This window comes from Molothrus aeneus, chromosome 14 (genome assembly GCF_037042795.1).
Source record: "Molothrus aeneus isolate 106 chromosome 14, BPBGC_Maene_1.0, whole genome shotgun sequence".
NCBI classification, from domain to species: Eukaryota; Metazoa; Chordata; class Aves; order Passeriformes; family Icteridae; genus Molothrus; species Molothrus aeneus.
Window position 1 is genome coordinate 7841519 of NC_089659.1, and position 23499 is coordinate 7865017.

Consider the following 23499-nt stretch of genomic DNA (forward strand, 5'->3'; position numbering starts at 1 on the left):
TATTGCACAATAACAGCAGGTTTTTATTGCTTTTCAGGAAAAACCCTAGCCCCAGGCACACTCCTGTTGGCTTCTTGCTTAGAGGAAAGAGTCTGTCATGCCACAGCACACACACACAAACATATATACACATGACCCAGAGACATTCTAACCTGTGGCATCACCACAAAAAAGTGAACATTTTGCTGCACAGTCCCCTAAGTAAGGTTGGTAAAGACAGCTGCTATCCATGGAACTTGGAAATACAAAAAAGTGAGAGTGGATCTTTGAAATTTCTTTAAGGCAGTCTGACAGCAACAGACTCAGGTTTAGTATCAAAATAGTGCTCATGAAGGTGTTCAGCCAAGTTTAGTATCAAGATGGTGTTCACTTTCATTTTTAAACCAAATCCCTTGCATAGCTACTAATTACAAACAAATCTGCACAGATAAGAACATGGCAGACTTGCAGCAGCTCACACACTGCTCAGGTACTGACCCTGCATGTGCTCCTTTAGCAGTGGTCACATTTCATATGAGAATCCCTCTGGAAATTTCCTTCTGAAATAAATCTCTCTCTGAAAATTAGCATAAGTGCCCTGAGCAAGCAAGCCTGGCTAGAGAGATCACATAGACTTCATCTGATCCTACAGATGACAGGTTCATCCATGGGAGCTTCTGCTCAGTTCTCCAGTGGTGCATCCCTTGAGAAAGGGCTGTGCATTCACCTCACCCTTAGAAATACAAGTACTGGGGGAAAGGCAGTTTGTTACTCTAAAAAGGCAGTAAATGTAAAGCTTGAATTCTATAAACAAAGCAACCCCAAAAGTGCCTTTCAATGTATTGAATTAATCTGAATCCCTTCCCTTGTTTTCCTTGAACATCAGATTTTGCTCCTATTGAACACAAAACTGGCATCATGAGTCTGTACCCTCCTAAGATTCTACTACATTGCGGCTTACACACCACAATAAATTTATACCAACTTTGTGAAATGGAAATGGAATGAAGTGATCAGGGGCTGCCTATTTACTGCTTGGCTGTTCCTTTCACTGCTCTGCACTTCAGAGGTAGAATAAAAAGGCAATCACAGCAAATGACAGCTTCAGAGTAGAGCCTGATTACAGTCAGCTTTGCAACTGGAGCTCAGAGCCAACTGGTATTTTCTAGACTAGACTTGGAACTGAGCTATAAGGAAATACAAGACTTAACTGCTCCCAAACCAGCCAGAACAGAACAAAGGACAAGAAATAACTTTTAAATGTTTTTTCCTCAAAGCAAACATAGACTTTGGAGTAAGGAAGGGATGCTGAGCAACCTGACAAAGGAAAAGTGAGATGCAGCCAGTCTGGTCTGAAGTTCACATGGCAGACTGCCTTGTGCTGAACATGCCTACAAGCACAATTCAGCAGCTCACTGAACACATCTAAGGTGGCTGGATTTTCCTTACAGCTACTAGGTTTCAGCATCTCAACACACTTTCAATCCATGTAACAGTAGCATCCTGCACGTAACTAGCACTCCCTATTCCAATTACTTTGAGCAAACACTGCTTCTTTTTGGCCTCCCAAAGGAAGGATATGTTTCAAGGTTGTGGGACAGGGCAAATTCAGCATCTGCTTCCATGAGAACTGATAATATTTTATGTCAGTCGGGATCATCAAAAATAGTGTTTTATTTACATTTACATTTTCATATTCAAATTCAATACAAATTATGAAATATTTACAACCATTTCATTTGTACTATAGCTACGAAAATGCATTGCTTTCCCCCCCAGATTCTTAAGTTATTTATTGGAGGCTCTAAGACAAAATCCTACTAAACAATAGAAACTAGTCAAAGATGCAGAGGTAAAAAAATAAAGTGCATTTAGAAGATGTCCTTAGTTACCTTCCCTGGACAAGGCCAAGTCACTTACTACTGAGGCACCCAGTGTTCCTACTTGACCCCATCTCAACTCCACACAGAGGACAGACAGCTTCTCCAGCCCTCAGTTACACTCACAGGACATTAGCTCTCCCTGCAGCTTGTGCACTTGAGCAAGACAATGTACAGCAACAGTCAGCATTTTTCAGAGACTGCATCATTTCTGAGCAAAACACAGCAGATCCTTTTGTAAGAACTATCTTTTCATCTTCAGCTGAGTCTTTCCTGAAGTCATCCCAGACTCCCACAAAGCCAGGACTCTGCCACATTGCTGGTGCTAGAGATGGTCACAGCTCCTCAAATCACTTGAGGATCTTTCAGACTGACAAACTAACGAGGTTTGAAAAGTTCCTGCAGTTGTTCCCTTTACAGTAAGTGAGATTTGGCCTATCAGCTTGCAGCTCTCTTTTCTTCCCCTTTAGGAACGTGTGGTTGGCAGGCTGGAGTTGAGAGGTAGAGAATCAGTTGGTTACTAGAGAACCAAAGACACTGTGGACAAAATCCAGTTTGACAAGCATTAGTTTGCACTTTCTCCTATCAAAATAGTGCACTGAAACATTAAATACCATGTTGCTTTAAACAAAACTGTCTCATAAATAAGTATCAGAACAATCAAAATAAATTTGTTGACAATGAAAATCCACTTGAATGAAAATAACAAACAAAAAACCCCAACTCAAAACAATTCCCAGTGGAGACAACTAGGAAACATAAAAAATCTTCTCACTTGACTCAAATATGGTAGAGAAGCTTTGCTGAAGATGGAATTTTTGTTTTAGTTAAAATCTGCTGGTTTTCTTTATATTTAAGACAGCTTTATCTGGAGAGTGCTAAAAACTCCTGTAGGAAATACAGTTTTAAGAAAGGTAAACCATACAATTATGATTTGGACAGGTCTATTTATCTAAACATTGCCAATGCAGTATTTTCTGCAACAGTCTTGCAACTTTTGGTTTATATGGAATGGCAGTAGGCAGCTCCTTGCAGAAGGCTTGCACCACGCGGCTGGGCATGGTCTTAGGACGTGACTTCACGCACAACTCTGCTTTCACCAACTTGTGTTTCATCTCCCTCAAAACCTGGGTTGTCACCATGTGAAAGGACAGTCACAGTGGAGGGCTGAGGTTCTTCACTCACAGGATGTGTGTTGTCATCTGTCCAGAAGAAAACCAAGCCAAGACAAGTTAAAAAGTGCTGCAGCCAAGTGTTACCATCCTAAAGCAAACCACGCAAACTTGATTTGCACAAGCTCAAAAAACTGCATTTTCCTGCAGAGATGGAAATCCAAGGCCATGCTCCAACTACCTCTCTCCTGCTGCCCCTTGTTAGTTGGGAGCCACTGCCTGTCCTTTCTGGAGATGCCTGCTCAGCTCAGTAGTGCTGAGCAAGCTGAAGTTGTGTGCATAAGCCACAGAAAGCTACAGAATCCAACTTGGAGGATATTAGCAGGTCTTGTATCCTAAGGCTGCTGAAGGCAGGCATCAAGAGCAACTCCTAGAGACCAGGCTCAGGATAAACTGAGGGGGACCTGTGCTGATTTGGAGAAGGCTTTCTCCCTACAGACTAACCTTGTCTGGCTGATGTCCCTGTGTGTCCTTCCCACTTCAAGTGAGAATACATGAGAATGACCCATGTAATGTAATGGCCCAGCATGCCTTGAGCTGCTGAGAGGGATGCAATTTCAACTTCTGATGTTTAGCTCATAGGAAGTGTCCTCTTCCCTACTGGGGTGCTTCAACAGGGCACTCCCAAACACACACCATTGCTGTAGCAACATGTCCTGCAGGAGACAGGCAGCAAATCCCAAATTTTCCCATCAGCTAGGCTTCCCATGGGAAATGGAGCATCCCCTTCCTAAGGCCAGGCCACAATTCAGGGGATAGTAACTTTCATTTGTTTACCTGCAACCTTTCAATTTTTAAAGCCAACAGCAACACTGAGTATGTGTGTGTGTATGTGTGTGTAAAGCTGAGCACTAAAAAGACATTTTCAATTTGTTTGCTCTTGTTCAAAAAGATAAAGTATTTGGAAAATCTGATATTCTTCACAAATTAACACCCTCTAAAGCCAAGGATGACTCAGCCTCGGCAAATCTGAAATTCAATTGGAGGATTGGTCTACTCCATCTTGCACCATCTAAGCTAGAGCAAGACTGACTCCCCACAAGTTTTTTGTAAGTAACTACTTAAAGCAGACAGATCTAGTAGCAAAACAAAACTCACTCATCCAAATGAAATCTCCAAAGAGACAAAGGGACAAGGGACATCTTTGGAAAAATCTCTTTGCTCTTGAAGTAGTAAGCGTCTGACATTGAACTATTCTTTCATAGACTTTGGCTTTTAATTCACATTAAGGTTGTGTTTCATTTGAAAACAAAGATCAAGTGTCAGAGCTAAGGGCTAAAACAAAAGGGAAGATTAAGATAACCCTGAAAAACAAAGTATTCAAGCCCTGTGAGATGCTATGAAGGCAACTCCCCCAAATTCACAGCCTAAGCAGCCAAGTGCAAATGATGTAGAGGAAGGCAGATGAAAGAGCAGACATACCTTCTGATGGTGCCTGTGCCTCCTGAGCAGATTCATCTGGTCCCTGTACAGAATCATATCCAGATGATGCTGTTTCACTAAGGTTGTCCTCTTCATTAACTATAGTGACAGTGGATAGAGGTCTTTGGCCACTGGATCCTGGGGCTTGCACAGGCTCAGACCGTGGTTCTACATCCATCTATGTGAAAAAAAGAGAAAATGGTTAAATTACAACTTGGAAGGAGGGTGCATCTTTCTGAGAGAACAATGCCTGCAAGGATGGAGTCCGGAGCACTTTTACGCACAGGGAAAAATGTGAAATGGAATAAAAGATCTGCTGTTATCAGAGGGGAAATCCAGTTACTGCCTAATTGAGTGGGAAGCTCAGACACAGCTTCTGCATTTTTACCCAGTATCAGGAAAAGGCTTCCTTCCACTCTCAGGGCAGATCTGTCCCCCAGGCAAATGCTGGCTCACAGTTTAACTGGTCCAGGCAGCATCAGGCACTGGCAACAGCATCTTCCTCTGGCACTTGCAACAATGAGCAATTACAGAACACATCAAACTCCTGATGTATCCTAGGAAGTCATGCAGTTCCAGAAATGCCATACCTGCTAACACATTCACTTTTGAAGGGCTCCAGGTAGTGAGCAACTAAGAGAAGCTGGTTTCAGGGACAGTATGAGCTGTCAGAGTCTGCCTGAAGATTTGAGAAACACCCTTAGCTGCAAGCACAGGAGTCAAGAGCAATATTTCCATCAGGTGTGAGTCAGCTCTGGCTGACATTCTGCCCAAGCCTTTAGGTGATACCAACTCACCAGGTCAGCTGCAGGCTTCCCAAAAAGGGACACCACAATTATTCCTAGAGCATCTGGTCACAGACATGGCACACCTGTGTTATCACCTGCACTCTAGAGGCAGCATGAAAAAGCTGAAGGAATGGCCACAACACCAGTGTAACACTGTGACTGGGAGCTGCCACCACAGCAGGCTGCTGGCTTACCTCAACACCCAACACTTTGAGGATGTCACATTTGCACAGAGGACACGTCCCGTGTTCCAGAAGCCAGGGGTCAATACAGGTCTTGTGGAAGACATGGCTGGTGGAAGAAGGCAGCCAACAGGTTAGGTTTCATTCTAGGAAGATTGCTCATGTGCCAGCTATGAAGGACCCTTTTGAACACCAAGAATTTATTCCTTCTAGAATGGATGACCTTATTTTGCCACAAGTTTCAGCTGAAAGTTATGGATAGTTGATCTTTCAACCTGTAGCTGGTTTGTGCTTATTAGTACCCCAATACAACTTGCTATAATTCAGCATTAACATTTTTGGTACACCTGAACAGTCTAAAGCTGTTTTTCCAAAACCATGTACAATACATTCCCAGCTGATAATTTAAATGATAAAACTATGGACACCTCAGCCTTAGCTTTAAAGTTAACTTCTGTCATACAGATGTAAACTAAATAGCATTTGTTTCTGTTGTAATTACATAGGCAAACCATCTCACAGAGTTATGTCCTCAAGATAAACTGTACTCCCACCCATTAACTGTGTCTGTGCAACCACTGTGTATTCCAAGTGGATATTTGGCAGGCTGTACACTCAAAGTAAATATAGCTCAGCCATCACAGATGCAAATGTGTGCTTCTATTAAGACACTCAATTCCACAGTGGGTTTAAATTAGGCCACAGATTCAGGAGGATGACTTGAAATCCTGTGATCTGCCTGTTTCCTCAGCCTGAATAGAAACAGCAAGGCAAACAAGCACTGCTCAGTATTAATCAACCCTATTATGAGGTAAGCAAAATCACACATCCAGTGCTCAGCAGCCCACACTCCAGCAGGATCCAAGGATTCTCCAATTCAGCTCACACCACTGGCACTTCCTTCCAGCTGCACCCACGTTACGCTTGGTATAAAATCTAAAACTTTCTCAATGCTTGACTATTTTAAGTCCTTGAACTTAATACTGGACTTGTGAACCTTTGCAACTATAAATGCCTTCAGTTTGACTCTCTGGGCAAGAATGCCCTTGGCAAATACCCACACCCCAGGGACTCAGATACCATCAGTGTGATTCATAGGAACATTCCTTTGATTGGTTCTTTTATAGATAGAGTTAAATGCTTCCAGCAAGTAGGGTCTCAGTGTTGAGGTCAACCACCAAAATCAAGCATGTACTTGGAGTAAATATTAGTTTATCTCTCACATGAGGGAAAATTTAATATGGTTGATACTGGCAGATATCACCACTCGTGAGGATTATCAAGTCCATGAGTCATTTTAAGCTAGCATGCCTCTGAGAACTGCATTTGGGCCACAGAGGAAGGAAACATCACAAATGTATGTAAAAGCAGTCTCAGAGCAAATGCAGCAAATTCGTGTATAAAGAACACAATCAAAAGATATTACTCCACTCTTACCCAAATAAGTCATGCTTTGTTTGCAGGTTCATACCAAGATTAACAGGGTTTATAGGGAAATAATGAGAAGTCAGGTCTCCTATCAGGCAAAGTGTCTGGAGCCTGTCTACAAGTTTCTGTACTCATGGACTTAGTCCATTACTAAACAAAACTACCTATGAGCATAAACACGACAACTGGATTATCATTAACATACATGCCTGAAAGGTTATTGAGTTTTGGGGTTTTTTAAAGTATCAAGCATTAGATCAAGGGAGTTGGTTGATAACACCTTAGCAGACCAACTTTGTATTACCAAAACAGCTTAGAGGTCCTACTGCTTGTGAGCAGAGAAAGCCTTGCAAAGCTGAAACCTGGTGCACAGGTAACTGCAGCTGAGATTTGCCAGTGTTTGACAGCACTGCTCAGCACACAACAGCAGCTACCCATTTTTCTATTCTTCAGAACTTCATTTGCCTACATCAAAATGTTTACAAGTACTTTCTGTAACCCTCCCTGAGGGTCATGACACCTCCTCCTTTGCACAATTCAGGTAGTTCATGCGGCAGCCTTCTGATTTTAGAAGCTTGGCCAGAGCAGTTCAAGTCAGCAGGCACAGGCGGAAATCCCACAGAACAAGTTTCCTTAAGCCCTGAGGCAGCTTCACTGCTCACCTTAGGAGCAATCACATTAAATAAAGCCTTAGTGCTTCACTACTGGCTTCCACAGCAGCACAGCAGTGAGGTACAACAGGAGAGAACTGCAGAAAAATAAACTGCTACAGCTCTATTTTGGTCTCTGTTTCAGAGGATGCATACAAGAATAGAAATGCTTTCTTCTAAACTACAAAAGCCAGCATGTTTTAACAAATTTAGCAAAAACACAACCCTCGTAGTAAACAGTAATATAAGGGACAAGAAATGGGCAACATTATGCCAATTACCTACAAGTTAGTGGTAACATTCTGATACACCAGCAAAGGAAGAAATCTTTAAAAAGTCCTGGCATCCCACTGAGGGACCCTGTGGCTTGCCAAGTTATGTGTGACAATCCACTCACAGGGGAGGTGACGAACACAGGCCATGGGGACACACTACAGTTGTGTATTCACACTGTTTCTGTTGTTCAAAACATTGTTTTGATACATATTCAAGAATTCTCACTGTACAACAGCTTGAGGAAAGTTTGTTAACAAACATGGCAGAATTTTGGATAAAGGGCCAGTTTGGAAGACAACTTACTTGCAAGTCAGAACACGCATGACATCGTTCGGCTTGTACTGCTCAAAGCACACAACACAGGAATCTCCATCTGGACCAGTTTCCTAAAACAGTGAAATGAAGTTTCAGCTTTAACACACTTTGAAAGATTCCTCTGAACTCCAGTCAGATTTACTTTATGAAGGGGTCTAGCTAGAGTCATCCACAATGCTCCCAAATATAATCTTATATAAACACACTTCGTGGATTACTCAGAGTCAAGCTGACACTTCAAAACAAGCACTGAAAATTTAAACCCATGGTTTAGAATTCCAGCTGAAACTGTTATTGGATTACTGGAGGCACTAGTGTAGAGGTTTAGAAACTGCTGCCTCCAGTTTTAGTCACAAGAGCTAGGGAAGCTGATTAGATTCTAGTTTATGTTTAAGCCTTCATGCCAGCAAATTGGGTCCTCTCACATCAGCAAGACTACAAGCAAGCAGCTAACAAAATAAACTGGTTTATACTGAATAGAAGTCTTGAGGCCTGGAAAAGGACCCGGTCTGAAAGAGGAACTGTCTCTGCCACCAAGAGTTACAGGCTCAGAGAAGCTTCTGCCTCCTGCTCCAGTACCAGGGAGCTGCCCAGGTTTCATGCCAGGGCTGTGCTGAATGCAGGGGGGGTCACAGGGTCAGTCCTACCTTGTCCCCTTCCTTCAGGGTGCGCAGCTGCATCTGCTCAATGGCCTTCTTGGCCCTGGCCCTCAGCCGCCTCTGTGACACAAAGCAGTCCTGGTCAGACACTGCCATCTCACTATTCATTTACTAATACTTACCCAGGTGCCTACTGCAAGCAAGCAACAGTTTAAAAAACCCAGATGTTATCAGAAAAAGCCAAGTAAGCATGACCATACTATTTGGAGTCAACATGAAATGGAGTTTTGGGACATACTGATGCAGCTCCTGACTGGATGACACACCAGACACACATTTCTGTCTGCTTTGGTTGTAGCTAACCTCCTCACAAAGCACAGGAATTATAAGGGTTTTTTAGTTTGAGAAGATGAAAGATAATACCCTGATCACATTAGACCCAGCTAAAAGAAACTGAAGCTTTCAAACTGACTTGGTACAGAAGACTGAGCATGGAGTTCAACAATCAATTGTTTTATGTTATACTCACTTTAGGACACCTTCCTGCCACAAACATTCTGATGAAAGGTGAAAGATTCTTTACCAATCAGCCCACTTAGCACCATACACCCTGAACTACTCCTCTGCTCCCACTGCTTTACAGCTTGCCAGGCAACTGTTGCTGTCCAGCTGTCACTGCAGTACCTGGGATTAGCCCAGGAGCCAAGCTCTGTGTAAAGGTCACAGGTTGGTGGTGCTCCTGACTCCAAGAATGGGACTGACCTCTCCCTGCCTGGTGCACTTCAGGCAGCTCTGACAGTGCCATCCCCAACACAACACTAACCTCAGGGACAGACCAGACTCAAGTTTTGCAGCTAACCAAAAAGCCTCTTTCTAATTCCACCGCTCTGTGCAGGAGCCCCACACTGTTGCCTTTCCAGCATTCCATCTCCTTAGGCATTTTAGCTCAGTTACATGAAATTTTTCCAAGTGCAGTACTGGTGGCACAAGTACAGAAGGACAAGTGGGACAAGGGCTGTTGCTGACACCTAACAATCATGCAAGGACTGGCCATTCAAGTCTGCACAAGATTCCTTGTGCTAAAGCAGTTAATAGCAAACAAGTTGATTTATACATCCCCCTGGGAACACGTCAAATATCCTAGCACAAAATGAGCTATATTTGTATTAGTATTGGTTTTAGGAGTTTAATAGCTAGCAGCTACTAACAACTATCAAGGAAGAGACACATAGAATCCAAAGGTGAGGCATGCAGACATGCACATTTGTTTAGAAACAAGAACTACTGAGGTTTTCTTGCAAGTTTGTGAAGTTCTGCTGAAGACATCAATATGTTTCTGTATGTCACTTATGGTTAACTTTGAAATGATGTTGCCCTTGTCAAGGTTTGAGGCTGCAGCCACAGGGCAGCAGCCACAATACTGCTGCTGGCTGAGGGCCCCAAAAGTCTGAGCAGCAAATGTGGCAGCATCAACTAAGCAGGAATGCAGCAAGACAAGCACTTCTCAAACATGGCCAGCACTGTCACCACTACTACAGTTTATTAACTGAAAACTAAACTTTCTAGGAATGTACTCCCTCAGACAATATCTCATCTACACATCTATGTCAGGCCAAGCATATTAGACAGGACCCAACTGGCTGCACTGTCAATAATTTACTTGAAACAATATTTTAAGTTTTGCATGGGCGCCAGTTTAATTGCTCCTCGTTAAATGCATCAATGACAAAGTCACCTTTAACAGTGATTTTGGCAAGTACAGCAGAACACCCCTCCAGGGGATGGAGAAAGGTTGCAGAAGAAGCTTTATGTGGAATAGTCTACCAGGATACTTGAGCTTGGAATGTCAAAGCATTTTGTGAAGCCAGGTTTTTCAGGATAATGTGAAACATGAATTGTATTAGAAGTATAAAATCCCCAACATAGAAAAAGCTAGAAAAAAAAAGCTAAGTTGAGGAAATAGAATCAAGATATCACAAAACAGGTCAGGTCCCAACTCTTATCAGGCTCTGGCAGGTAGAAGTAGTGAGGTATCTAAATGGGAAAATTAGGTTTGGAGTCACTCAGTCCTAGGTCTTCCTTGTTCAAAGCTGCCAATTTTACCTCCAGCCCTTTCTGCATAAGGGTGCCTTCCTGGCAGCCTGTGAGCACAACCATAGCAGTGCAGACCAGACAGCTCTGAGGAGGTTGGGAACTCCTGCTTTTCTCCTGTAAGCTAAGGAAGTTCTTCCCCACAGGTAGCTATTGCCACTGAAGCAGTTTTGAATTGTTGGAAAGTTGAGCAATTTGCCTCCTCCAAAGCCATTAATTAGGTAATTTCTCAGCTGCAACATCTAATCTTTATGAAATCAAAGGAAGCAAAGACTTGAGCTGAAATTAGAAACCAGGCCACAGATAACATCATGGGTCATTTTGCTCTATTAAGAAAGGTTACTATATTGAGAACTGAATTTGTCAGCACTCCACTGACTAGAAAGGTAGAAAGCCAACTACCACACTTCCCTCAATTCTCCACCTTCCTGCTACTGACCTCCCAATGCAGGAAGAAACTGCAGAGGTGGAGACTTGAATGTCAGGCCCAGAATAAAAGATGCATTCAAGAAGGAACAAGCAAGTTGCACAGTGTAGCTTGCTCAAGAGGAAAGAACTGCTCTGGTTTGACTGTTAGGTTAGGACAGCTGTGCTACCAAACTTCTTTTTTCACTTGGATCAGAAGCTGACATGACTGGGTTTTCTCAATATTCACTCAAGTCCAAGCAAAGGGCTGAATGGTGACAGAAAAGCCACCAAGATGTGCCATACAAGCCAGGAAGTTGTTTGACTAATATTCAGTACTTCCTGGAGCCAAAGCACTTAGAACTCTCAAACTCTGAGCTACACTAAAAATCCAGTCAGCAGCTAACAGGGCAGCATCACCTTTTATTAGTTCACCTCAACTAACAAGCATTTTCTTGTTATTCCTTACTTACCTAATCACTGTGAGGGCAGTGTGAGATGTCAGGGTATAAAAACAATTGAAAACAATTCTGGATTGTCTTTGAGTTTCCCTTTGACAGAATAGTATATTTTTACACCCTGACAGCAGAGAAGGTTTCTTGTATTCTTATATTCCACAAAGCACTTCTTGGGGCTCCTTGATTTCAGTTCTGCTGAAATCATGTGGAACTGGCATGTCATTTATCAATGCTATTTTTTCAACCTCCTTGTGCACATGGAACCCAAGACTTCTAGCCAAGCAGACTGGATTTTTCCAGTACCAGCTATCACTGAGACATTAATGACATCTGCAGTTTCTTGAAAGCCTTATAGCTCACAACTGCACTCTTAAGTACCTTCAAAGAAGGAAACATTTGAATTTGCTTTAATGAACAGTGCATAGGGCACCCAGATTTTCCTGCTCAGATTTATTTAGCATTGTTAAACAGAGCTGTGAGACTAAGGTAGATGGCAGGGTATTGAAGGAGGGGATTCATCAGCAGGAGGCTGCATCTCTGTCCACAAATGTCAGCAAGAGAACAGCATCAGCTTAGAGATAACTCCACATTTTATCCAGGAGTGGCAATGCTACATCCCACAGGCAGATGACAACTTCCAATATTTCCAACCCTGAGTCTGCCACTGTAATTCTCAGAAAGCTTTCAGTCAGAAAGCAGCTTTCAACAAGCAGCAGCCTCCTAACCTGTAGCTAAAGTCAGACACACTTCCAGTCGTGTCTCCTGTTATGGCAAGCAAATAGGCAGTGCTGTGTGGGAAGGATGAGGCTCAGCTAAAAGCAGTTTAGCTCTCTCACAGCCCCCACTACATCAGCATTAGCACTACACTGCAGTTCAGGGAATATTTGTAGGAAACACAGTTAGCTCAGCACAATCAACTTTTCTCCCTGCAGTTTACTCTTGGCTGCTCTTTAGGAAAGTTTTAAGCTGCACAAAGATGTATCCCCTAGCATTTTAAAGATCAAACAAATTCAGTAATTTTGGTGCTCAACCAAAACTTGCAAACCTCAAGTTCCACACCATGGAGGGATGGGGATATAAAGAAACAACAGCACAAACTCACCTGCTCCCTGGACTGAGCCCTTGCCATAATGAGTCTCCGAGCAGAGTAAGAGACATAGCAGCCCACAGTTGCTGCTGCCACAACAAAGAAGGACACAGAGATGAAGAGGATGGTGAAGATGTTCATGGAGAGGCTGCGCTTTTTGCCCACTTCGATGACCATGGTGACTCTCAGGCCGCTCTGGATCCGGCGCAGGATCTCCATGCCCTTCAGGTTGCCAATCATAATTGCTACAATCTTTTCAGCACCTGCAAAGAAGGGGAAGCCATGCTCAGTTCCCAGCTGTTGTATCAGAGGCATTGTCTTAGATGTCCTGCTTCAAGTGCTAAAGAAATGGCTGAGGGAGGTTTCTAAATAGTATTTATAGATTCAATATGAACCAATGGAACAAGTGTCACCACTGTGTGCTTGTCCAGCTGAAAGTGTGTGCCACTACCTATGAGAGGCATAAGTGAACCACGTTCAGGACTCATTCCTCTCCACAGCATTCCTCACTTCTATATAGGACACAGACTGTCCTATTTTAGACACAACACTTTGGTGATTTACATTTTAACATGCCTTTGAACTACATGAAGTTGAAAATAAATCCTCTACAGAGTAAGGTCACTGGGGATTGTGATATCTGTGTAGGGCTTGCTTCCTGTAATGGATTCAACTCCCTCCTCCTGCTTCTTAGCACCTCTTTTCTAAATTTGACAGTACTTTTGAGCACTTCCCCAGCCACTGAGCAATCAAAGACATAGATTGCCCTTCACTTCTGTATTTTCAGCAGCAATAGAGAAATTATTGAGGGAAATTACATTGTGAAGTCTAAGTGTTTTTATGAGTTTCTACTGCAGATTTGGAGGGAAGTAAATATGAAGGGAGAGGTGCTCCACTTTCAAACAGTTGGGGGCAAGATGCCAAATGCCATCCTGATTTTAACAACAGGTTTTATTGGCTTAATTGAACACCACAACAAGTCAAAGGAACCAAGGTGTTTATGGTAGGAAGAAATTTCAAGCAACTCCAGTCAAGCACAGACCAGAGCAAACTGGTTTCCTTTCAGTGACATGCAAGGGCTTGAGGACACTTGATACCATTTGCAGAAACATTAGAAAGTCCCAATATAACAGAAAAGCTGTTAAGAGGGGAAAAAAAGGGAGATGAGTAAATTATCACTGCTCTCCCTAAACTAAATACAAGAAAAGCAGATTTGAGACCAGCTAATCAGGAGTCTCACTGCGTTAAACCATCACCTGCAAAACATTCATAATAAACATTGCATGAGGAAGAATAAAGACTGTGAACAAAGTGCTATTTTTAGCTAACCCCCCGGCCAAACACTCTTTAATGGGAAGAGCAATTGTTTTTGCCTCTGCTGAGTTACTCAAGTTATTTCCCTCTGCTGAAAGTTATTCAATTTTCAGCTACCAAAAACCCCTTGGATTGGTGTTAAACCACAAAGGCTGGCTTTGGAGAAGTGTTTATTAGTTTTCCAGCTTGTTCACATAATGCTTGTGATCCAACACAGCAAGCAATTTTCCTCAGTGGGACAAAACTCATATTTTATTCAGAAAGCTCCTCGTAAAGACGACATCACACAGAGAAGAGAAAAAAATAAGTCTCCCAGACTGCAACTACTCTTAAGGATGAACTAGGGCTTATAGGTCACATATAAAATGAGCTGGAGTCAGGTGTTAGCAGCAAGCAAAGAAGTCAGAAGCTGAGACTTTCTTTCATAAGCATGGAAGAAAGTGTGGAAGAACAGGCTGCAACAATGAGAAAATAAAAAGCCTGTCAAAAAAAAGCAAAAAAAAAACCTATTCCCCGATATTTCTGCATGTCTCACAGTAAATCTATTTTGCAACCACACATGCACAACACAAGACACAGAATAGCAATTTCTATTAATGAAATGTCACCATCAGCCTGCAAAACCATTCCAGCTACTAAGCCATACTTTGTGAAAAAGTTTTACCCTTAAAGAAGGAAACCTATTCCATTTGTTTCAGACTCCATAGCTCACAAGGATGCCACCAGATGACAGCTTCAGTCCTCACTGACTCTTCTCAACCCCAGAGATTCCTGCTGCAATTTCAGCTCTGCTTTAGATGAACACATGTGAGTGGCCAGCTGGTGGCCCTGACACTGGCACAAGGGCAGCAGTGAGAGGCCATTTCCATCAGCACACGTTTGTGACAACTTCTGTGCTTCCATAACAAAAGCAAGAGGATCACCCCCACCCAATACATCCTGAGCTGCTGCCTGGGTCCCATTATGACAGGAACTGAAACATGTTATGGTGGCCTTGAGACCACCAGCCCAGACAGAGGTCCTGACAGGGCTTGGCCTCAGGCAGGAAACAAGGTACTAGAGGGGTGGGTGTCTTAGGTGGCAAAGCAAGATGCAACCAAAAGTATGCATTCTATTGCCAGCTCTTAAAACCAGAACAAGGAAGAAGCTAGCATGCCAACACAGCCTACAACATTTTGGATCCCATCATTTTTTCCCCCCAGCTTTCTCAGAGTTTGAAGTTTTGCCTCATCTTTAATCAGACTGAAATTAAGTGCCTACAGTTTTACCAGTATTCCTGCACTCTTTCCAGAGAGCACCTTGTGCAAACAGTGCCTTTGCTATGGCCACGCTGCTTCTCCCCAGGACCAGCACAGCTCATCCCAGTGTTCCCAGCACTCCACTTGGGAACACCCCCACCCCATCCTTGCTGCTGGTGGGATCACCAAGCCATTTCAACAACCCAGCTGGCAACCACATAAGCCACCCACTCAGAAAAAGCAGAATGGAAGAAATTACTTTTGATTTTGAATGTTTCATATATTTTGAAAGAAAGAAAAAAAAAATAAGAGAAGTGCAGACTTTGGAGTTTGAATTCTCAAAGAATTAACATGTTCTCCTTAACCACAGTACCAGAGCAGAAATGCTATCTGAAGGTTCTTTCAGGAGATCAAACACAACTCCAGCCTTGGTACCTGGATCATTGTTTTTATCTACAAGATATGGTCCGTGCAGCACAGAGCAGTAATAGTTGTGCCTTATGCCAAAGGAGCTAGAGGTATTCCCCTGGCACCCCTCCAACCCCTCCATCAGCAAAAAAGGCATTAGGAGATCAAGCTATCTCCTGTTCTGTAACATGAAAGGCACTGTCAGTTTGCACTGCAACCATTTCGTACCAGTTTGGCACACCTGGCTCCTCAGGCAGGTAAGAGGAGTATCTGATAGCCTATCTTCCATGTTCAGAAAAAACAAAAGTACTGTGTCTTGAACACTGCTTATCTCACTGTACTTGAATAGTAAGAAACAGGATTTCTGGTGGTTATCAAACAGGCTGGTACAAGCTCACTGCTATCTGTTACTGTAGGAGGAAAAATAAACTAGCAGTGTACACAGGCTGAGCTGGCATTGCCAGCCTTACGTAATTCACCTCAGATCACAGGCCAGCACTGCACAGAAAAGCCATCAAGTGTCAGCAGCACTCCTCACTCTGGGACATGAGGGCTCTCCCTGGCCTCAGACACTGAAACCAGACCCTGCAGGCCAGCTCTGCTGTCATCCATGGTACAGTGTGGATAAAAAAATAAAGTGCTGATTGCTGTCATCCACAGGAACAAGGGAAAATCTCATCAGGAATGTGCCCAGGCCCACAGTCATCCTCCATCCTAGACACTGTCAGAGGAAACACCTTCATTGCCCTGTGATAAGCTCTCCCCTTTGCAGGAGGGGAAGGTGATTGAACTCACAGTTCAAGAGAGTGCAATATAAGACTGGATAAGCTGATGTTGTCGGCTTGTTCCTTCTTCCCCTGCTTTGCATGTTCTGCACAAACATCACCTAGCACCAAGATAAAAGAATCATTTACCTTCAGGTTATTTTGCAGTCATTTAAAGCTACAGCCCCTTATGATCTAAACTGCTTGACTGGACTGCCTTTTCCCTCACACTCTTACCTAAGCTTAATTAAGTCTACTTTCAGCTTGCTTTACTTGACATAAGGCACTATGTCTGATCTCTTCCTCCTAAACACAGAAGCCTTTCCACAGACAGGGGCAAGCAAAATTCACACAAAATCATGGAATGGCTGGGGTGGGGAGGTGCCTCTGGAGATCACCTAGCTCAGTGCCCTGCCAAAGCAGGGTCACCCAGAGCAGGCTGCACAGGATCACATCCAGACAGGTTTGCAATATCTCCATGAGGGAGACTCCACAACCTCTCTGGGCAGTCGGTTCCAGTGCTCAGTCACCTTCACACTAAAGGAGTTTCTCCTCCTTTTCAGATGGAACTTTCTCTGTTTCAGTTTGTGCCCACTGTCCCTTGTCTGGCTCTGGACACCACTGGAGATTCTGGTCCCATCTTCCTGACACCCGCCCTTAACACATTTGTGTGCCCTGATGAGGTCCCCTCTCAGTCTTCTCACCTCCAGCCTGAACAGGCCCAGCTCACCCAACCTTTGGTTGTATGACAGATGCTCCAGTCCCTCATCATCTTCACAGGCCTTCTCTGGACTCACTGCAGGTGTTCCATGTCTGTCTTGAACCCAGGAGCCCAGAACTGCACACAGAACCCCACATGAGGCCTCACCAGGGCAAAGCAGAGGGGCAGGACCACCTCCCTCACCTCCTCCCAATGCACCCAGGATCCCACTGGCCTTCTTGCCACAAGAACACACTGCTGGTCATGGAGAGGAGTCCACCAGGGCATGTGGGGCGTTCTTCACAGAGCTGCTTTCCAGCAGATCAGCCCCAGCCTGGATGGGGTATTCCTCCCCAGGTGCAGACAGCTCCTAAACTTCATTAGTTCTTCTCTGCCCAGCTCTCCACAGCACCACAGTGGAATACTGGAGGTGGACACCAACCTTCACTCTATTCAGTTTAAATACTATTATTATTTGTCAAATGAATCCAACATTACCAGCCCTTTTTTTCTCCCCCCCCCCGCCCCTTTTGAGCCTTAAAGTGTAACATAAATGCTCCTGTCCCCTAAATCTTAGAACACTTACAACATGAAATCATCCTCTAAAACAGCAGCCAGGACAGTAACACTTTTCAAGGGCACAGAAATGAATGAGATCTTGTAGGACAGCTCTCTTCACATGCTGCTTGGTCAGTGGCACCTGCAGGACTGAAGCACCACCTTTCAATCTAGCAAACAGCATCTACAACCTCCTGGAGAAAGAGCAAGCAAAATTCCTAATGAAAATTCTTTGGTGACTTTACTCAACAGTTTTCAGCAGTTTTGGTTTAGTAAATACATTGCTCACCCTCTCTGAATGAGAACGAGCTCACCACTCATGTGGCAGCTCAGTGCTCCCTGGGAAGAAGTGAGTTTGAGAAAGCTAATGGTAAAACGATGTAAATGGCACAGTCTCAGCCAGAAAGCATCTGTCTGTGAAGAGATGACAGGTCACAGTGGACACAGTGGGGAGCTGTGCTGAGCTGACTGCTGTGTGCTCACCAGCACACTCAAGGCTGGAGGCAAACAAGCACTGTCATTGTTTTAGTAACATGATGTCCCTCACAATGAAGCCTCTGCTACCACAGCTGTCACTGAGGATTTTAATTCATCCCTTCACATTTCAGCAGCTCAGTAAACCCAAAGTGCAAGGGCACTTCACAGACCTATTCCAGGCTACCTAAGGGATGATGCCTACCCTACAGTTTTCCATGGCACAGCGGTAGCTAAATTATATCATAAAGACAAAGAGCAGGGATCAGAAGCTGTCAATAGCACCCGTTTGTGTCATCCAGTTTCTCAATGCCCCTCCTGTTTGCTCACAGACTGCTGTGCTGGGGGCAGCCCCAGTCACTGTCACACCCCACCATCCCCTGAGGTGGGGGATCAGGGTCACCAGCCAGACCCACCTGCTACAATGGCTTATCTGAATGCCACTACAGCTGTGGCATTAATTTATTCTGAGCCAGGCAGCCAGGAGAACCAAACTGAGTTTGAGTGCATAAAGACAAAGCTCAGCACATACACATCAAAAAGCTATTTTCAGATGCAAAGAACTATAAACTCCAGACACTACAGACTGCAAGTACCATCCAGGCACAGCAGATGCAGGCAAGGTCCTTCTCAAAAAGGAGCTGTAGGAAAGGCTTAATGATCTGCAGAGGCTCATCTGGCCACAGCCAAGGAACATGAGAGAGGAAGTGTCATTAATTAGATCCTCCATCCTCATTCCTCTCCTCAGATGTTCTCAGCACAAGTTTCTCTCACTGCAGAGAGAGGTGCACTATTTGTTTTCTCAAGGCTTACAAAGTCTCAGCACAGCCTGCCTTGGGATTACAATTCTGACTCAGTCTTTAACAGTTCTACAGCTCCCATCAGCCTTTCAATACCTTGGCAAAGTTTTAGCTTGTTTCTGAAGATCATACCTCACAAAAAGCAGTGGAGCACAGCTAGACTCTTCTGCCATACACTGTTTTCTCTAAGCATATGAAGGTAAGACTTCACCTCAGTGAAACTCCTGCAGAATAAGTAGCAGTGCTGCATATTTAACCTTTCCTTCCCCTTTCACCCACTGATGCATGTTTGCACTTGAACCAGACCTTGTCAGCCTGATTCACACTGTTACTGCTTGAGGGAGAACCATTCAGTTGTGTTTCCCCAGAATAAGCCCTCTGCAGAGCAGGTGATGTGCTTCTCAGTCTAGAGTTACACCACAGCACAGAAACCAAAGAAAATTACCACAGTTGCTTTCTGACCTGCAAAGAATCCTTCTTCCCCAGCTGCAAGGAAATACTGAACAGCAAAGAATGCTTCCCACAGGCACCACCATGCCCTCAAGCCAAAGCCACCCAACAGCCTGGTTCTACCTTAAGGTAAGGTCCACCTTTAACACACACCAACTCTTGCCCTCCACTTTTTTCCCCACATGCTGCTGGTTTTCTCCAATCAAATGTCTTTCCAGAAGGTCAATAGAGATTACAGAGAGGTGCAATTATGAGCACACAGAACTGTACTTTGAAACCCTGCTCAGCCTGACACAGAGCGGTACCATCTTAAAATGTGCACAGTTAAAAACTCAAGTTTGCTAATTGATATGGGTTTGAGCTTATAAACCACAAAGTAAATTTTACTTTGGACTCCATTAAATTCTTCACATTGTACCTGTTAGAGATGATTAGGCAGGATTTGATCATATCTGATTCGGCTATTCGCTGCATTCTGTTGTTTTAATTGCCAGAGTGGTTTGCTTTTTTGGGGTAGCTTTTGTTGTTTCTTTTTTTTTTTTTTTAAGTTGGCACACCAAAAGGTTATATGGAGCACTGATGCAATGAAGAATTCATCAGACTAAACATGATGATTATAAGAAAAAAAGTCTCTGGAAGCAGGATGACTAGGACAAACACTGCTGCAAATACAGGCCCATTTAAGTCTCTAAACAAGAAAGTTGCTGCAAAAGCCAAGTCTGAAGGCCCCAGTGTGTCTGAAGGCACACTACACTTTTAGATAAGCTTCTGTTAATAATTGTGTGTTTTGTTGCTACCAAAGTTCTTTAAAGAAAAGTGCATTGTGCCATACAGAGCCCACCCACAGAGATCTTCCTTCCCTGCCAAGCAGATGGCAGCTCCATGCCCCACAGGTGAGAGGAGAGCACTAGATACTGCTGGTTTAATTCCCCCCTGCCCCAGCAAAGCCATCTCCTGCTACTTCCCACGGCCTCAGCTTGGAGGAAGCATCTGGCCTTGCTTGGTTTCTCTTGATGGCATATGGCCCCAGTCAGAGCAGAAATGCAGCCAAGTAGGAAACCCAGACTGCAAAGTCACCACCAGCACAGCTACAGCCACTGCAGACACGGTGGGAGGTGTGGTTGCACAAAGCCCATTCTTTAATGGGCATGGCCACCTTCCCCCTGGCTCCAGGAGAGTCAGAGCACCCGGTGCCACCAAGGAGGCCAGGAGAGGGGAGCCATCCCAAAGCACAGCTCAGCAAAGGGCACTGTGACCTGCTCTTACCTCCTGAGTTTGAGGGGCAGTGCTGGAGGCTGAGCTCATCAGCATTGCACAGGGGATACCCTGCACCTGGCAAACAGAACGAGGCTGATGCCTTGCAGCCAGCTCCATCCTGGCTGTGCTGTGTTCAAAGCCTGCAGTGTTTGTCCAGTTTGACCAGAGAGCCCCCAGCAGGGACAGGAGGCAGGGCTGGCCCAGGCACAGCTGTCACCAAAGCCCCTTAAGCAGGAGGAAGAGCAGCACTGCAGGAAGAGCCAAGAGCAGGGACTTGCAGACAGACACAAGGATGGAAAAAGAACTCACGTCCAGAGAATAACAAAAAGGAGGGTGGAACAGGAAAGAAAGTGAGGGACTAAAACAAAGACAAGCAGTAAAAGCAACAGCAGCAACAAGCTTAGCCCAAGCTTAGCCTAACAATTGTGCTATGGCGTGGCAAGGAGGAGTCAGGCAGATTAAATAAGTGGTTTGACAGAAGCTGTCTTCTCCAAGGAGTCCCTGTCCTATTTGTCTGCAGTTCAGCTGGGAAGTTTCAACATGCCCTCGAGTATCCATGCCATCATGCAGGATAATCAGGACAGTTAGAGCCACTCTGACATAAATGCCCCAGCAAAAGCTTAAGGACAGCACAGGAAAGGAGGGAGCTCCTCTTGGAGCAAACCCTGCCAGGAGCCCCTGGCTCATGTCGAGAGGCAGCTCCCAGCAAGGTTAAGATGCTGTGAGTCTCCCAGCAGCCAGCATGGAGGAGGGGCAGGAGCACATGGTCCTTCCCCTCAAGAACAGGTTCAGCAGTGACCTAGCCAGGCCAGCAGTGCCAAGGGAGCTCCTCCAAGAGCTGCAGGATTAGGCAGGCACACAGAACAGGGCTCAGGGCAGGGAGGCTCTGTCAGTTCAGCAGGAGGAACTCGCCCAGCAATAGTCAGATCTCAATAGCATTTGTCAGCTGATGATTTGATTACATAAGAAAGCCTTGCCTCAGAAAGGCCAGAGCCTATCCAGACTGTATGTTTTGAATTCTTAAAGCAGAGTAGCAACAGTCCTACAGCTCTTTAAGATTGCAAGCTCATTAAGACAGCAGACCTCCAGAGGCAGCTACTGTTTTCTTGTCTCACCAGAACACTTGCCTCCACTGCTAACAGAAATCCTCTCCAAACCTTCAAAGAGGGTTGCTGCAGGGATATAATTATTTTTCAAACCACTCAGAGCTTTAAGATGCAGTATTCATTTTCATGGTTCAGTTTCTCTCCAGAAGATGGGGCTTCCCAAAGCAGTGTCACTTGACAGAACTCCAACACACCCACAAGAGTGCATGTCTGTCCAACAGAGCCACCAAAGCCACTCATCCTGTCACACACAGGGCACCAGAAGGCATTTACACAGCTTTCAGCCTAGGTCTGTTCCTTAGGTAACGTTAGCCTAAAACACAGCCAAATCTCACTCTTCATTTAAAAGATGGGCAGGTCAGGAAAAACTTTCCACTAAGTAGGAGACTTTCTATAGCAAGAGAGGAGGAGCTCTGTTATCAGCCTGTTCAAACTGGAAAACAACCTTTAAAGACCTTCAGCTACTTGCATTAGAAGAGGCATTTTGCTGCTGAAAAGTTACCTACAGAAGAGTCTCGTACTTCGCTTATGCCTGAGCTGGTTAGTGTGCAGGGCATAGGGAGAAACAGCACCTGAGCGTGGAAACCCAGCCTACTTTACAGCCCCAATCAACTCCAGAGTCTCAACAGGCATTAAAAACCTCTGCATCCATCACCTCTACAGGCTCGGGCCAGAAACCCAGGGCCCGACCCGGCCCGAGCCCACTCGTCCTCAGCCCCAGCAGCAGCCAGAGATTTGGGACACGGTTACTCATTAATCGGAGAAAAAACAACATCATCAGCGCCTGAAACAGCACTGGCCAGTCCAGGCAGAAACTCCAGTGGTGCGGGGAGGCAGCGACATTCCCGGCTGCCACCGAGGAGCCGCGGATGTGCGGCCGGGCCGGGCCCCGCTCCCGCGGCCCCCGAGGGAGGGAAGGGGCCGCTCCCAGCGCGGGGACCCCCCTGTCTGCGAGCCCCCCGCCGCTCCCCGGCGCTCACCGTGGTGGGACATGGGCAGCACCTCGTTGCCGGTGCCGCGGTAGTTGTAGATGACGGCGGCGGCGGCGCCGCGCTCGGCGGCCCGGCGGATCTTGTCGGCGAAGGAGCAGCCGCCGCCGCGCTCGATGAGGGCGAGCCAGCGCGGGGAGCCGCCGGCCGGGGGGGCCCCGCTGAAGTTGGTGAGCGCGCTGCAGGCATTGAAGGCGTCGGGGCTGTCGGGCAGCACCAGCAGCCCCTCGGCCGGCTGCAGCGGCGAGTCCAGCCCGTACAGGCCGCTCTCGCCCGCCTCCCAGCCGCTCCGGTTGCGGTCCACGCCGTTCTCCCACGACACGTTCAGCCAGGCGGTCCACGCCGCTGCCGCCGCCGCCCCGCGGGGACCGGGCGGCGGGACGGCGCAAAGCAACGCGGCCAGCGCCAGCAGCGCGGCCCCCGACGGCATCCCAGCACGGCCCGGCCCGGCCGCCCGCCGCCTAAAGCCGCGCCGCGGCTGCCGGGGGAGGAGCGGGGCCGCCCTCGCCGCGGCACGCCCCCGGCCCCGCACGGCACCGCGCACCGCCGCACCAGCGCACCGTATCCCCGCACCAGCGCACCGCACGGCACCGCGCAACACTGCACCGCACCGCACCGCACCCCGCACCGCACCACACTGCACACCGCACCACACCGCACACCGCACCGCACCACACTGCACACCGCACCGCACAACACCGCACCACAC

General features: G+C 45.8%; 1 protein-coding gene across 1 annotated transcript; it reads right to left on the reverse strand.

The window, feature by feature from the left end:
* Nucleotides 1-1635: 1635 nt before the first annotated feature.
* On the reverse strand, nucleotides 1636-23220 carry RNF128 (ring finger protein 128). The gene is made up of 7 exons (XM_066559525.1): nucleotides 22782-23220; nucleotides 12748-12995; nucleotides 8740-8811; nucleotides 8081-8163; nucleotides 5436-5532; nucleotides 4454-4631; nucleotides 1636-3061 (listed from the first exon to the last, which is right to left on the reverse strand). Exons 1-7 carry the CDS (start codon nucleotides 23218-23220, stop codon nucleotides 2925-2927), a joined length of 1254 nt encoding a protein of 417 aa, XP_066415622.1. The 3' UTR covers nucleotides 1636-2924.
* Nucleotides 23221-23499: the final 279 nt, after the last annotated feature.

Coding starts and splice junctions, on each gene's coding strand:
- RNF128 (XM_066559525.1), bottom strand. CDS start 23,220: ATGCCGTCGGGGGCCGCGCTGCTGGCGCTGGCCGCGTTGCTTTGCGCC. Junction 12,996..22,781: donor GCTGCCCATGTCCCACCACG/GTGAGCGCCGGG, acceptor CCTTCTTTGCAG/GTGCTGAAAAGATTGTAGCA. Junction 8,812..12,747: donor GGGCTCAGTCCAGGGAGCAG/GTGAGTTTGTGC, acceptor TTTGTGTCACAG/AGGCGGCTGAGGGCCAGGGC.